Raw genomic sequence first — 15,362 nt, forward strand, 5'->3', positions numbered from 1 at the left:
GTAGCTCACAGCTCACAGCAACCTCCAACTCCTGGGCTCAAGTGAGTCTCCTGCCTCAGCCTCCCAAGTAGCTGGGACCATAGGCACCCACCACAACGCTGCTATTTTTTGGTTGCAGCCGTCATTGTTGTTTGGCAGGTCCGGGCTGGATTCAAACCCGCCACCTTAGTTGTATGTGGCTGGTGCCTTAGCCTCTTGAGCCACAGGCACCGAGCCTCTCAGGCTGGTCTTGAACTCATGAGCTCAAGCAATCCACCCTTCTCAGCCTCCCAGAGTCCTAGGATTATAGGTATGAGCCACTGTGCCTAACCAATCTATCTTATACATACATATGTCTACATATATACATGTATGTATATATATATAAATGTTTTAACTATTGCATTATAAAAAATTACCCCAAAGCTTAGTAGCTTAAAACCACAAACATTTATTACCTTACGTAGTTTCTTAGGGCTGAGAGTCTACAAGCTAGGTTTTTCTGGTACAGGGCCTCTCATGAGGTTGTGGGATATTATTATTAATAATAATTCAGTCATCTGAAGGTTTGACAGGGCTGGAGGGTCTGCCTCCGAGCTCCCTCACTGGAGTGTGTGCTAGAAGCCTTCGCTCCTCACCACGTCCCTCTCCAGAAGGCTCCTCTGACATGGCAGATGGCTTCCCTCAGACACGGCAAACTGAGATGGGAGGTGACCTGCCTTTTATAACCTAACGTCAGAGTGACAGATCATCCCTTCTGCCCTGTGCTATTCATCAGTCAGAGAGATGATGCTGGGACAGTGTAGGAGGGAAGTACACAGGGTGTGACTAACAGGAGGTTGGACCACTGGGGCCTCTCTGGAAAGTACACTCTGCCACACAGACAGAGTTATACAAATACAACTTCCTTCTTTTATCTGTCTTAAGCCCACATCTGGATTTTGTTTTGCTTCATCCCCACACTCCAGTTTCTAGCATGCAGCAGGTACTCAGCAAATGCTTAGATGGATATTGTACGGGGCCTGACTAGTGTTTGCCCAGGCCAGCCTCCTCTGTCCCTGCAGAGCACGTCTCAGCCCCCTGCAGGTGGATGGGCCTGGCCAGTTAAACGTGTCACTGTCATGCTGAGGCAGTAAGAGGCACGGCCATGACTCTCCAGTCTCTCTTTCCTGCAGTGACATGTCAGGAACTGTAGATGCTAAATGCTCCAGCAGGCGCAGCTACAAGCACAAACACCCTCCTCAACTTCTGTCTCAGATCTAAGAGACTAGGTGGAACTGAGACTCTGTCCCTGGAGGAGACAAGCATCAAGCAAGCAGAAAGTCTCTGAGCCTTCTGAGAGTTGTTACTGTAGCCTAACGTGGCCATTGGTGATTACAGATCTATTATATATTTTGTCAGTCCTGCTAGCCCCACGTTATAGATGGGGAAACAGAGGCTCAAAAAGGCCAAAAGACTTATCCAGGATCACACAGCAGGTAAACAGTGGTGCTGAATTTCGAATTTGAGTTTTCTATCTACTAGCTTAGGAAGAAGTATGGTTAATTCCACAGAGGTTTGAACCAGTAAACTTGACCTGACACCCGATGAGCAAACCACTAAAACTCTCTAGGACTCAATCTCAGTCTGTAAAACGGGGGCATAACGATTACCTTCTTCAAAGGGTTGTTGTGAGGATTAAATGAGATGAAATCATAAACCATCAGTTCTTGACAAAATGCTATATGTTGTCATTGTCATTTCCCTTTTACCAGCTTCTGAACTATGAGTTAGTCAGTCAGATCTTTCATAAGACAGGTTCCAGTCAATTCCAAAGCCCCAAGACTATGTGCTCCTTGGCTTCTCTTGGTGAAGATGTCCAAGTAATTTTTCTCCTTTGAAAACATAACCTGTATTCCAGCCCCTCTGTTCCCAGCCCTTCTCTGCCCAGCACGCTTTCTTGTGCATTTCTCATTCGAGCAACTAGCTGGGCGACAGATGCGGCCTTGTTGACTCAAGTTTGTAGACACAAACACAAAGCAAAGCAGCTTCTTGCTCTGCCAGCATTTAAGAACTTACTACAAGAGAACACTTTCAAGGAAAACAAAGCTTGGTCTACAAAGGCCACACAGGCACCTCCATCGGGGGAAGGGGCCTTTCCAAAGCTCTTCTCGTGTATTGGTAAAAACTCATTACTCATTTTCCTGAGTATGGGAACAGTCAAACAAATGATGACCCAGCCACTTAATAAAGTAATATATAGTCTCCCAAAAGGACAAGGTAATGACGTAGGAATACTGACTGGGAACAATGCTGATGACACAATTTTAAGTGTAGAAAAGCAAGTTCTACAACATATGCAGTTTAATCCTCATTTTCTAAAAGAAATACATTTTTTTTTTTTTTTTTGAGACAGAGCCTCAAGCTGTCCCCCTGGGTAGAGTGCCGTGGCATTACAGCTCACAGCAACCTCCAACTCCTGGGCTCAAGCGAGTCTCCTGTCTCCGCCTCCCAAGTAGCTGGGACCACAGGCGCCCACCACAATGCCCGGCTATTTTTCTTTTTTTGGTTGCAGCCGTCATTGTTGTTTGGCGGGTCCAGGCTGGGGATTCGAACCCACCACCTTAGGTGTACGTGGCTGGCGCCTTAGCCGGTTGAGCTATAGGTGCTGAGCCAAGAAATACATTTTAATCTGGATACATACAAATGTGTATAACTATATATATGTATATCTGTATATCTGTATATACAAACATACAGACATAGACACACCTATATATAAAAAAAAATGACAGAACCATTCAAAATTTTTAACTGTGACCGTTTATCATATGGGATAAAAGGATAATGAAGGCTTCTATATTGTTTGAATTTGAGTCAGACATATGAAGTCCACCAATTAAGTTTGCAAACTCACACTAGAAAAAGTGCTATGTACCTCGCTGCTGAGTATCACTGTGGCCACCTTCTAGGGAATCCCCCTGGGAAGCTCTGCACCAATGGCAGTGCTTAATCCACATTTCAAAACAGTTTGGGAACTATTTTTCTGGAATGATCATCGGAGGTGTCATTGTATGACACACAAAAACACGCAACAAAAATAATGAACATCACTCAGCAAGACACTACCACATGTCAACACAGACACAGCTGTGAGACACTGATATATGAAGGTTATGAAACCCTATCACATTGTTTGTACAGTGCTGCCAATGTTAAGTGCAAGGTGGCAAGTTTGAGAACTTATTTGTCAGGGCTTATACCATGACAGCTCTGATACTCAGCAATGAAGTATGCAGCACTTTTTCTAGCATGTGTTCGAAAACTTAATAACAGATTTCATTATATTACTTGTTATTTTAAAAATATATACACATAGATAAAAATAAGCTACCTGTCTTTCAAATAAGGACAATGTTAATGACACCAAGAAGGTGTTCAAGCCCTGTGTCATCTCATTCAACCCTCACAATATATCTATAAGGTAAGTGTAATTATGCCTGTATTACAGATGAGAAAAGTAAGGCTCAGAGTCAAGTGTTCAAGGTCACACAATTAAGTATGCAGCAAAATACATTAGAGAACAGAACATGTAGTTCCTATAACATTGTCTGTACTCAGTAAATACGGTGCCACAAATTTCACAAATTCACCTGCTCATCAAATTCAGGCTTCAGAGAGTCTTCAGTGAAGATGTGAAATTGTATCTTCCTGTGGCTAAAAAGAACAGCCGATTTGAGCATGACCATTGTCTCCTCCAGCCGATTGCCACAGGCTACCACAGCCAGGTGGATCCACAGCTCAGGTGGTAGCACAGCTTGGAAACCCCTGGGGTCTCCAGGCCTCCTAGAAAGAAGAAAAACAGGTTGAAGCTATTACAAAACCAAAAAAAAAAAAAAAAAAAGGAAAGAAAAAAAATAAACAAAAAAGCCAGTAAATGGTTAGAACATTTCAAAACATGAACAGGCACAATCTGTTATATTTTTATAGAGTGATAAGCATTTTGACAATTCTTCCTGCTTAGAGAAAAATACCATTTATTCCCATATTTATTCTGGCACTAGTAGGATGAGTCACTGTTTGGACTGCTATAGGTGTCTGAGACTTTTTCTGCCAGCACTCAGCTGCCTAGTGCCTGCTGGCTGCCTACTGGCCCATGTTTGGAAATAGTATTGCTAAACTTCGACAGCTGACACAAGGGCTGTAGCGCTCCCACTTGCTTGGGCCGTGGAAATTAGATTTGAATGCAACTTGAACAAGAGGAGGGTAGGCTGCGGCTTTCCCATGTGAAATGAGCAACATGATATTCCCATCATCTGGATGTTTTTAGGTTGCGGTGGAATGCATGACCACTGAACCAAAGGAAAGTCATGCAAGTTTGGGAGGTGAGCAAAGAAAACAACATATGTGCTCCTGCTGCATCTCAGGAGAGTCTTGAAGAAACAGGTGTTAATCCCGACTGTCTCGCCAAAGATTGCTGAGGTGGCAGGTATGAAATTTATATTAATGAGAAACAGGCAGGAGAGGAGGGCAGGCTAAACTGAAAATGATCAAGGTATCCTATAGCGAGTCAACAGCTGAAAGGGGAATGGGGTCCAAGAGTCCAGAATCATCATCCAGCTATTTCCTAGTAATAAGAGATTTGTTCCAGACAAAGAGATGCAGCCAAGCCTCAAATACACCACTGAGAAACATTTGCAGGCAAGTTGGAAGAAGTTGGCCTGGAAAAGGTGCCCTGAGACAAATGAAACTAATTTACTTGCACAAAAGATCTGGAGACCAGGGGAACTTGGATGTCAAATGCTACCTTCCTTCCAAAAACTTCGAGTTCAATCAGCTTGTTGCTCCATTATTCTCTGCTTGGTTGAATAATGGCAGTCTTGCTCCAGATTTCTTTCGCCAGGAGGAAAGTCAAAGATGTGGGTGGAGCTCTTTGGAAACCTTTCCAATTTGATTACTTAAGAGCATGCTTAGCGAAGCACAGCCTCATGGCACTGCTAAGCCCAGATGCAGAGAGTTACTTGTCTATGTCTGTATGTTTGTATAAATATTCCATTTATTTTGAAGATCACAGGAAAAGACAGTAGAGGTGCCCTGTGTATCCCAGAAACTGTCCACTTCTCTCCATCCTCCCCCCATTACCTGGTGTGGCCGCCATCTCCTCTCACTTCAATCACTAGGACAGCCACCTGGGTGGTCTACCTGATCCAATATTATCTTTAACCCCCAACCTATGTTTTCTCCTTATTGATGCCAGGGCTTGTGATCTTCTAAAATGTAACTAAGATTGTATTATTCCCTCTTTTTTTTTTTTTTTTTGAGACAAGGTCTTGCTCTGTTGCCCTGGCTAGAGTATAGTGGCCTCTGCTCTGTTGCCCTGGCTAGAGTGCAATGGCCTCATCATAGCTCACAGTTACCTCAAACTCCTGGGCTTAGGTAAATCTGCCTCAGGCTCCTGGATAGCTGGGACTACAGGTGCCCACCAGTATCCTGGTTGATTTTTTTCTACTTTTTGTAGAGCCAGGGTCTCACTCTTGCTCAGGCTGGTCTCGAACTCCTGACCTCAAGCAGTCCTCCTGCGTTGGTCTTCCAGAATGCTAGGATTATAGGCATGAGCCAGAATGTCTAGCCTTGCTATTCCCTTGATTAAAATCATGCAAAAACTCCCTATTGCCCTCAAGGTCAAGTTCAAGCTGTTGGTTATGGCTCCTACTTACATCTAATGCAAGTGCTCCCAGCATTCCAGTCTAGGCAACCATTCATAATCACAGTCATAGTCATACTTATATCCATATTCTCTGTTTCATTTCCAGTTCAGAACACCATGCTGTGTTGGCTCCAGGTCCTGGCACACGCCTTATCTATCTGTCTATCTTTTAGAAACGCTCTTCCTGCCCTCTTTTCCTTGATAACTCTAGCCTATTTATTAATTGACAAATCTATTCTATAAAGGCACTATTCTAGGAAGAAAGCAGTAAACAAAACAAAGATGCTTGCCTTGGCAGAAGTTACATTCTACAGGGGATAAGGAAATAAATAATAGTCAAAATAGATAATCACTAAGTGACTTATACAGAAAGTTAGACAGTGTTAAGTACTACAGAGGAATAACATGGTTGAGCAGGATAGAGGTACCAGGAGCACTGGTGGGCTGGTGCTATGTTACACAGCACCATGATGGGACGGGCCTCACTAAGGTGAGCTGAGTGAATGTGGGGTGGGGTTGGGGGAAGGAGCCCTGTTTCTGGGGTAAGGACATTGCAAGCGGAGGGAACAGCAGAACAAAGGCACTAAGTCAAGGGTCTGCCTGGATTATTAAAGGACCCCTGCCTACAAGACTCACACACCCATTCTCTTTTGTGGCTTCATGGGTGGGTGGGTTTTCAAACCTATTATTAAAGCCAATGTCCAATTAACTTATGTAATGCTGTGGGAATGGTATGTTAAAGATAATCATAAAATGACAATCAGTTAAAAGAATCACAGTTAAGACACTAGCCAAAATATGATAAAAAGAGATTTAATGGGAACCCATTTGCTTAAAATTATGCCCAATATTTAGGAACATGAGTATGATTCAAAACTACCCACACAGTAAATGAAACCACTTCGCTATCTCATATATGAACATCCTCCTATGGCCCCAAACGGAGCAACTCCACCTAATTTAGCTTAACACGTTGCGCGTCTGGATTAGTAATCAGGAAAATGCAAATTCAAACCATAAAGAGATTCAACTTTACTTTCAGTTCGGTGAACATCACAAAAGAAAATAAAAGGCCTTCAGTGAAGACGTGAGGCAGGGGACGGCTCTGGCACTGCTGCATACAAGGCAAATAGGTCCAAACACTTTGGAGAGCCATTTGGCAACATTTAGCAGGGGTGGAGAGGACACACACCCTCCAGCCTCCTGGTTTTACTCCTACGTATACAGTCTGAAGAAATCCTTGCGGATTTGCACAAGCCCTACGCAAGAATGTTCACAGCAGCCCTCGTTATGATAATAAAACATTGGAAATAAATGTCGCTGTCCATGCAAAGGAAACTAGTTGAGTCTGACTGATATGTTTAAAAAGTGGAATACCAGAGACCAGAGAAAAGGAATAAACCAGCATGGCACAAATCAACATAAAGCCAAAGAGGGGGAAAAAGTAGTTTGTACAAGGATAGCAACAGAATGATATTGTTTATCATTTGCTTGGAAACAAGCAAAACAGCACCATATGCTATTCACAGATAAATACAGCAAAAAGAAAATGCCTTTTATTTTTGGAGACTTAAAATTTTATTCCTCAAGCTGAGTGGTGAATACACAGAAATTCATCTGCATCTTTTGTGTTCTCAAACAATTCAAAAAATACTTTTTTTTATTTTTAATTAAAAAAAGCTTTCATAGCTTGGTGCCTGTAGGTCAGTGGTTAGGGCGCTGGCCATATCAGGAAAATGCAAATTCTGAGGCAGATGGGTTCGAACCCAGCCCAGGCCCACTGACCAATAATGACAACTACAAGAACAACACAAATACCCGGTGTTGTGGCAGGTGCCTATCGTCCTGCTACTTGGGAGGCTGAGGCAAGAGAATTGCTTAAGCCCTAGAGTTTGAGATTGCTGTGAGCTGTGACACCATAGCACTCTATCGAGGATGACATAGTGACACTCTGTCTCCAAAAAAAAAAAAGCTTTTACTCCCTACAGGACAGCAGGCCACCTCCTTTCCTCTTGGCAGGCTTCAGTAATTGGGGCCTGTACAGTACAAAAAAGCAGGCACTACGGACTGCAATCTTTCATGGTGTCTGGTGACAGGTATTAAAAAAGAAAAATAAAGCCTCTCCTGGTGCAGTTCAAGTATCAGTGGTTTGGATTTAATGAGACCTTTGCTGGCCTCACTCTTCTCATATTACATGAAAAATCTCAGGCTTCAGGTAATTAGCGTTGGAGTTGTGCAGTCACAATGAATAATAAAGTTTAAGGGCGCTGGGATGGTATGGTTTTCACTAGCTCTTACCAATGCCACACTCAGCACTTCTCAAATGTCACCTGAGACTCTGTGAGGTTCCAGGATCTAGTATAGGAACCCAGAACTCGGTAACACCTTGAATGATGGTGTTTGGGCAGGAAGAGGCGGGATGGAATTCTAGCACAGCTGTGATTAATGGTTAACTACGTCCTTATTTATACTTTATAAATGGGAACTGGAGTGGACATTTGCTGTTTTAAGGACCTGTTTCTAAGGCCGGGGCTCATGGCAACCATCTCGGCCACCACCCTGGTAGAACCAGAATGGGAATCAATTTAACACAGTAGAAACAGCACCAAACATGACAGATCAGATCTCTGGTGACATGACCTCCGTCCAGGTACACCTGACCCTGACCTTGGACAGTTTAGTCATTAAGCCAATAAATTCCCTTTTGCTTAAGCCAGTTGGAAGTAATTACAGTTTAGCAACCAAAAATGTTTCCTAAGTTGCAGAAGTATGTTTCTGTTGTTGTGTTTTTTTTAGCAGCCGCGCTGAGAGTGAGCCCTATGTGGTTGGTGCGCTATGACAGGCACTGCCTGTGTAACTAGTGGAGCTGACGGGCTACCATGCGGCTCAGCGAGAGCCACGTCCTGACGGATTTTACCAGTGAGATACGGAGGGATGTCTACACACACGTGCATGCAGCACTCTCGCCCTGAGGTCCAGGGAGTAGCCTAAGAAACAAGCCTTCAGCACTACCCTAAAAGTATGTTTTTATTTTTGGAAGCGAACATAAGTTCTAAAAGTATGTTTTTATTTTGAAGACAGAGTCTCACCCTGTGCCCTGGGTATCGTACCATGGCATCCTAGCTCACAGCAACCTCAAACTCTGGAGCTTAAGCGATCCCCTTGCCTCAGCCACCCAAGCAGCTGGGACTACAGATGCCCCCCAAAACAACCCCCAAATTTTTTTTTTTTTTTTTTTTTTGAGACAGAGCCTCAAGCTGTCCCCCTGGGTAGAGTGCCGTGGCCTCACAGCTCACAGCAACCTCCAACTCCTGGGCTCAAGTGAGTCTCCTGCCTCTGCCTCCCAAGTAGCTGGGACCACAGGCGCTCGCCACAATGCCCGGCTATTTTTTGGTTGCAGCCGTCATTGTTGTTTGGCGGGTTGCTGGATTTGAACCTGCCACCTTAGGTGTACGTGGCTGGCGCCTTAGCCAGTTGAGCTATAGGTGCCGAGCCACACCCAGCTAGTTTTTCAATTTTTAGTAGAAATGGGGCCTTGTTTGCTCAGGGTAGTCTTGAACTCCTGAGATTAGGCAATCCACCCGGAGCCTCGGCTCCCAGAGTGCAAGGATTACAGGTGTGAACCACTGCACCAGGCCTAAAAATAGTTTTTAATCATCTTTGACTCCTCCTGCCTCACATTTACCTGACCTGTCCTTTGAAATACTCACTGCATCCATTCCTTCTTTATTGCCCCCTGCTGCCACCCTGACCCAAGTCCTCACCATTACTCCACTTGTGTAGCTGGAAGGCTGCTGGACAGCACGCAAGGCAGGGGCTACTCTACCCGATGCACCATAATCACCTGCGGTTTATTAACAGGCAAACTCCTGCCCCATAGAGATCCTGATTTTGTGGGTCTCCAGCAAGGCCCTGGAGTCCACGTGTTAACACACTTGTGCTACACAACCCCCCATAGTTTAGCTGTAGTCAGGAACTAATGATCTGGGCTGACCTGTCACCGCTCCTTTCTCCCAGACACTCCCCCATGCCCTCAGGAACACCCACTCCATCCTCAGACTCTGCTCAGAGGATCCTCCTCAGCTCTGCCTTCATGAGAACTTGCTTGCCTTGCAGGGACACCTCCTCCCCAGCATTCCTCCCTTCTCCAGGGGTCTCAGGGCAGCAGATGGGGCCGACACATCCAGACATGTAATGCATCCTAACAGCAGGCCTGTGTTGTGAAACGCCTCCATCTTCTCCCTGTCCCTGTCACTGTCATGTGTCAACTCCCCGCCTACTCCTCCTCATTCATTGAAGAGTTTAGCTCCTGGCTGACGGCATTCCACCCCAAATCCTGTCATCATATTGGGGACTTCAATCTCTACTCAGTCAGCTTTCTGAGCCTTCAGTTCTGTGACCTCCACGCCCACCACCTTTTCTTCTTTCTACCTGAGACATGTGATGCTGCCTTCAGATACTAGACCTTTACCCACGTTGTGTCTTCAGTCTGGAATGTTTTTTCCTCACGCTTCGCATAGCTGTTTCCTTGTCCACAGAGGAGAGAAGGAAGAGGCTTTCCCTGACCACTTCATCAAAGGAGTAGCCTCACTTTTATTTTCTGTCACAGTTCCTGTTTGTTTCCTTCCCCAAACTTACCTTGGCTGGTGCTCACATGCTCTTTCAGTTTAACTTGTATCAAGCATATAACATCAAAAATTATTTATGTAGGCTGGGCACCCACAGCACAGTGGTTATGATGCCAGCCACTGAGGGAGCCGGGTTCGAACCCAACCCAGGCCAGCTAAAACAACACTGACAACTGCAATAAACAACAGCCAGGCACTGTGGCAGGTGGCTGGACTCCCAGCTACCTGGGAGGCTGGGGCAAGAGAATCGCTGAAGCCTAAGAGTTTGGGGTTGCTGTGAACTGTGACCCTACAGCACTCTACCGAGAGTGACATAATGAGACTCTGTCTCAAAAAAAAAAATTTATTTACGTAAGACAATATAAATAAACAAAAATACCTATCTTTAGAAACAGATTGGAATAAAACACACATTAAATTGAAAAATATAAAACTTTATGTGTTGAAATAATAAAGTTGGTAAATGAAAAATTATTCTTGCCCCCTGAAACTTTTTTTGTTTTTTTGCACTTTATGTTCTGGTCTTTATTCAATTGAATATACATTTTTACAACTGCATTAATAGTATGTCTATAAATTTTGATTCTACTTTTGTCACTTGATTCTTTTGTTTTTCTTGATACTTTTGAAGTCTCCATAACCATCATTTTTATTGGCTATCTGTTATTCCATCCAACCAAACACCACAACTTATCTCCTTTTTGTTGGTTGTTTCTAATTGCTCTCAGTTATTAAAAAAAACCCTGCTGTGGCTCGGCGCCTGTGGCTCAACCGGCTAAGGCGCCAGCCACGTACACCTAAGGTGGCGGGTTCGAATCCCCAGCCCGGACCTGCCAAACAACAATGACGGCTGCAACCAAAAAATAGCCGGGCGTTGTGGCGGGCGCCTGTGGTCCCAGCTACTTGGGAGGCGGAGGCAGGAGACTCGCTTGAGCCCAGGAGTTGGAGGTTGCTGTGAGCTGTAATGCCACGACACTCTACCCAGGGGAATAGCTTGAGGCTCTGTCTCAAAAAAAAAAAAAAAAAAAACCCTGCTGTAAACATCTGTGAGCCAATGAACTTTTTGTTCTTTTGCACTGTTTCCCTAAACTACATTCCCAGAAGAGGAATAACTGGGTTAATATCTATTGCCTATCAACAAAGTAGAAATTTGGCCAGGCATAGCGGCTCAAGCATGTAATCCTAGGACGCTGGTAAACCAAAGCGGGAGGATCCTACTGAGGAGTTTAAGACCAGCCTGAGCAAGAGTGAGACCCTGTTTCTATAAAAAATAGAAAAAAATTAGCCAGGGGTGGTGGCAGGCACCTAGAGTCCCAGCTGCTCGGGAGACTGAGTCAGGAGGATTGCTTGAACCCAGGAGTTTGAGGTTGCTGTCAGCTAAGCAGATGCCAGGGTACTCTAGCCGGGGGCAACAGAGCGAAATTCTGTCTCAAAGAAAAGAAAAGAAAAGAAAAAAAGGTAAGAATTTTGATAGTTTCTCAAATTTACCTAGGTTCTCTAGGAAAATATCAGACCATGAGAAGAAAGGAAAAAAACTAACAAACACCACCCCAGCCACCTCTGAGTTACTCGTATGATGTAAGGATGGAGCTGACTGCTGAAACAAGATGAAAGGGGCTTGCACAAGGCGCAGTGCCTGCTAATCTCACGTGTTCCAAAGGGGTGGGACACAGGCAGTAGTGCACATTTAAAACTGCATCAAATAACACTGAGTCACGTGGTGAAAAAGTCATCCCTTCTCTCCCTCTTCTCTCTTCTCCCTCCTCCTTGGTGCTACTCTGCAGCATCCCTCCCTCGCCAATAAAGGCCTTTCCTACAAGCAAAAAGAAAAAGTCATCCCATTTTCAGTTCCCTTTTCAATAAAAGAAGTCTGGCTTGGTGCTACTTCACCCTGAAGACCATTCTAATATTGCCTAATCCTCTCCTTCAATGGAAAAGACAGAGACCTCGGATGCAGAACCTCCAGCAGACAAGAATACCAACCTAGAAATGAAATGAACAATACCAAGCTAGAAATTATTTAGTTTTCCTACTTGGATTTGACAATTACCTTTTGTTTATATTAATTGACGACCATTTCTGGCAGTGATAGGAAGTTTCTTTTAAAAAATAAATGTACTTAGCATATAGAGAGACTAGAACCCTCAAACATTGCTCCTGAGATTATAAACTGGCATGGCTACTTTGAAAAACAGTTTGGGGCTTGGCACCTGTAGCTCAAACTGCAGGTGCCAGCCACGTACACTGGAGCTGGCAGGTTTGAATCCAGCCCGGCCCACCAAATGACAACTACAACCAAAAAATAGCTGGGCATTGTGGCAGGTGCCTGTAGTCCCAGCTACTTGGGAGGCTAAGGCAAGAGAATCGCTTAAGCCCAAGAGTTGGAGGTTGCTGTGAGCTGTGACGCCAAGGCACTCTATCCAGGGCAATAGCTTGAGACTCTGTCTCAAAAAAAAGAAAAAGAAAAACAATTTGACAGTTCCTGAAAATACTAATATAGAAGATACCATATGAGCCAGAAATTCCTCTCCTAGTTATATACCTAGAAGAATTTTTTTTGTTTTGTTTGAGACAAGGCCGGAGTGCAATGGTGTCTTCATAGCTCACTACAACCCAAACTCCTGGACTCAAGTGATCCTCTTGCCTCATCCTCCCTCAGTCTCCCAAGTAGCTGGGACTACAGGCATGCGCCACCACACCTGGTTACTTCTATTTTTGGTAGAGACGGTAGTCTCTTTCATGCTCAGGCTGGTCTCGGACTCCTGAGCTCAAGCTATTCTCCTGCCTTGGCCTCCCAGAATGTTAGGATTTCAAAACACAGGCCACATAAAAACTGGTAGGCAAATGTTCACAGCATTATTCACAACAGTCAAAAAGCCCAACCTAAATGTCCATCATCTGATGAATGGATAAATAAACTGTGATGTATTCCCACAATGGAACAGTATTGGGCAGTAAAAAGGAATGAAGTGCTGATGCCTGGTGCACGTATGAACCTTGGAAACACCGAACCCAAAACCTCATGGAAATGCAAAAGGCTGCATTTTATGATTCTATGTATGTGAAAAGTTCAGAATAGGCAAAGCCACAGAGACAGAAAGTGGACTCGTGGTTATCAAGAACTGGGGGGAGGGGCAGTGCCCAGTGGGTAAGGGTGCCAGCCACATATACCAAAGCTGGCGGGTTTGAACCTGGTCTGGGCCAGCTAAAACAACAATGACAACTGCAACAACAACAACAAAAAGAACTGGGGGGAGGGGCAAGTGGGGAATGACTGTTAATGTAATAGGTACAAATTTCTTTTTGGGGTGATGAAATGTTCTGAAATTCAACAGTGGTGATGGCTGAAATTCACAGTTTTTTGAATGAACTAAAAACCACTTACTTTTATACTGTTAATGGGTATTTGAATTAAATCTCAATAAAGCTATTCAATAATTAAATGCACTTAATTTTATAATATGGATAGATGTAAAATTTTTTAAACAGGGAAATGTGGTGATATAAGAAGAATCATGGTGCCCTGTATGAATCAGTGAAGTTTGGAAAATGCTGCCCCAGTTGTCCTGGCTCAAGCCCTCCCCACGCTCAAATGAAAAACGATATTCAGAATAACAGACGGCACTGAGGGAGAAGCAGCGTCTAGGTTTCCCCTGCATGGTGCCCCAGCTGAAGCATCTCCTTAATCGCTTAAAAGTCTCAAGCATATGACTTAATTAAACTTCAATTTCTAGAGTGTATAAATAATGAAATACGGCATTTATGTGTAGTGCTATTTACTTTGTAGCCTATTACTGCAAAACACACTGAATTATTAAAGCGAGTAATTGGTTCTGCTCAGACCCTCTTTTCTGCCTTCTCCTGCTACCTCCCTTATCAAAGCTCCTCCTTAACTGTCAGGCCAAATTAACTCAGGTAAACCTGATGCTGCCACATAGGCCAGCAGGGTAAACTGGACCAAAAATCACACTTCTTTCAAATATAGCCCCACGCCGTGCTGCTGGTAACTATTAATAGTTTTACTTAAGGAAGGTAATGCAGAAATATTTATTTAAAAAATGGTAGAAGATAGATTTGAAGAGGTTAAATATGCTCACCTTCAGGGAAGAAAAGATTAGTAGAGGCCCCTTCCTAGTGCAATCTTTTGGTAGATGAAACTGTTTCTGTATTTTAATTCAGGGAAGGTCTGCCAATGAGGCCAAAGTGGCAGCTGAAGAAGTGGAAACACCTTGATACAGCCCCTAACATAGTGTTTTTCCACCCTTTTAAGCTCCTGGCAGGAGTTAAACTTCTGCAGGACACATAAATTATGTTGATCCAAAAAAAAAAAAAGAATAAAAAAAAATATAGTTACTATGACTTGAACTTCTTCAGAAAATAATTGAATCAATGTTCTTTGAAAATTTTTGCAGCACACCTAAGATCCTCTCACGGCACACTGGCTGAAAATCACTGCCTTCCAAGAAGAGTCTGGTGGTGGGTAATTATATCCACATCGCGTTTTGGCAGTGAGAGGCACTGCTAAAATTCCCTACAAACTGCAGGTTTTGGAAGGCATCAATCCCTTGAGAAAAAACGTCTCCATTGCAGTCATGATTACAGCCTTCCCTGAAAACCCAGACATGACACCGAGGACTTTGCTAAGAGTTAAATCACTTTTAATGACCCATGGTTTGGAGCTAAATCAAGCATCATTAATCTTTCAAGACAGATAGAAAAGCTGGCATTTGCCTTGAAGTCATGGTATTATATGAATAATGTCAACAGAGTACCAAAAAACTGCCATGGGGGACGCTTAGTAAAATTATCTGATAAATACAATTTAATTTGAATGCACATATTTCATTAGGTTCATGATATCTGAAACATGGCTGTGTTCCTAAACAAAGTCTAGGTCTAATGTATAGTAGGTATTCAATGTCTGACGTTGGTAATTATGGCTACGTGTATATGTGTGTGTGTGTTTGCTTTTAGACATCATTGCATACGTACATAAGATTTAGGATTAGGGCTCGGCGCCTATAGCTCAACCGGCTAAGGCGCCAGCCACATACACCTAAGGTGGCGGG

At 43.8% G+C, this 15,362-nt stretch overlaps 1 protein-coding gene across 1 annotated transcript in view; it reads right to left on the reverse strand.

Moving 5' to 3' along the window:
* GXYLT2 (glucoside xylosyltransferase 2) overlaps window positions 1-15,362 on the reverse strand; it is a 105,881-nt gene that overhangs the window by 74,254 nt on the left and 16,265 nt on the right. Inside the window, exon 2 of the mRNA XM_003785492.3 lies at window positions 3,612-3,804. Within this exon, the coding sequence (XP_003785540.1) occupies window positions 3,612-3,707 (96 nt within the window). The 5' untranslated portion in view covers window positions 3,708-3,804. The remainder of the gene's footprint in view (window positions 1-3,611; window positions 3,805-15,362) is intronic.

Source organism: Otolemur garnettii, unplaced genomic scaffold, assembly GCF_000181295.1.
Source record: "Otolemur garnettii isolate 467f Iridium unplaced genomic scaffold, OtoGar3 scaffold00015, whole genome shotgun sequence".
Lineage (NCBI taxonomy): Eukaryota > Metazoa > Chordata > Mammalia > Primates > Galagidae > Otolemur > Otolemur garnettii.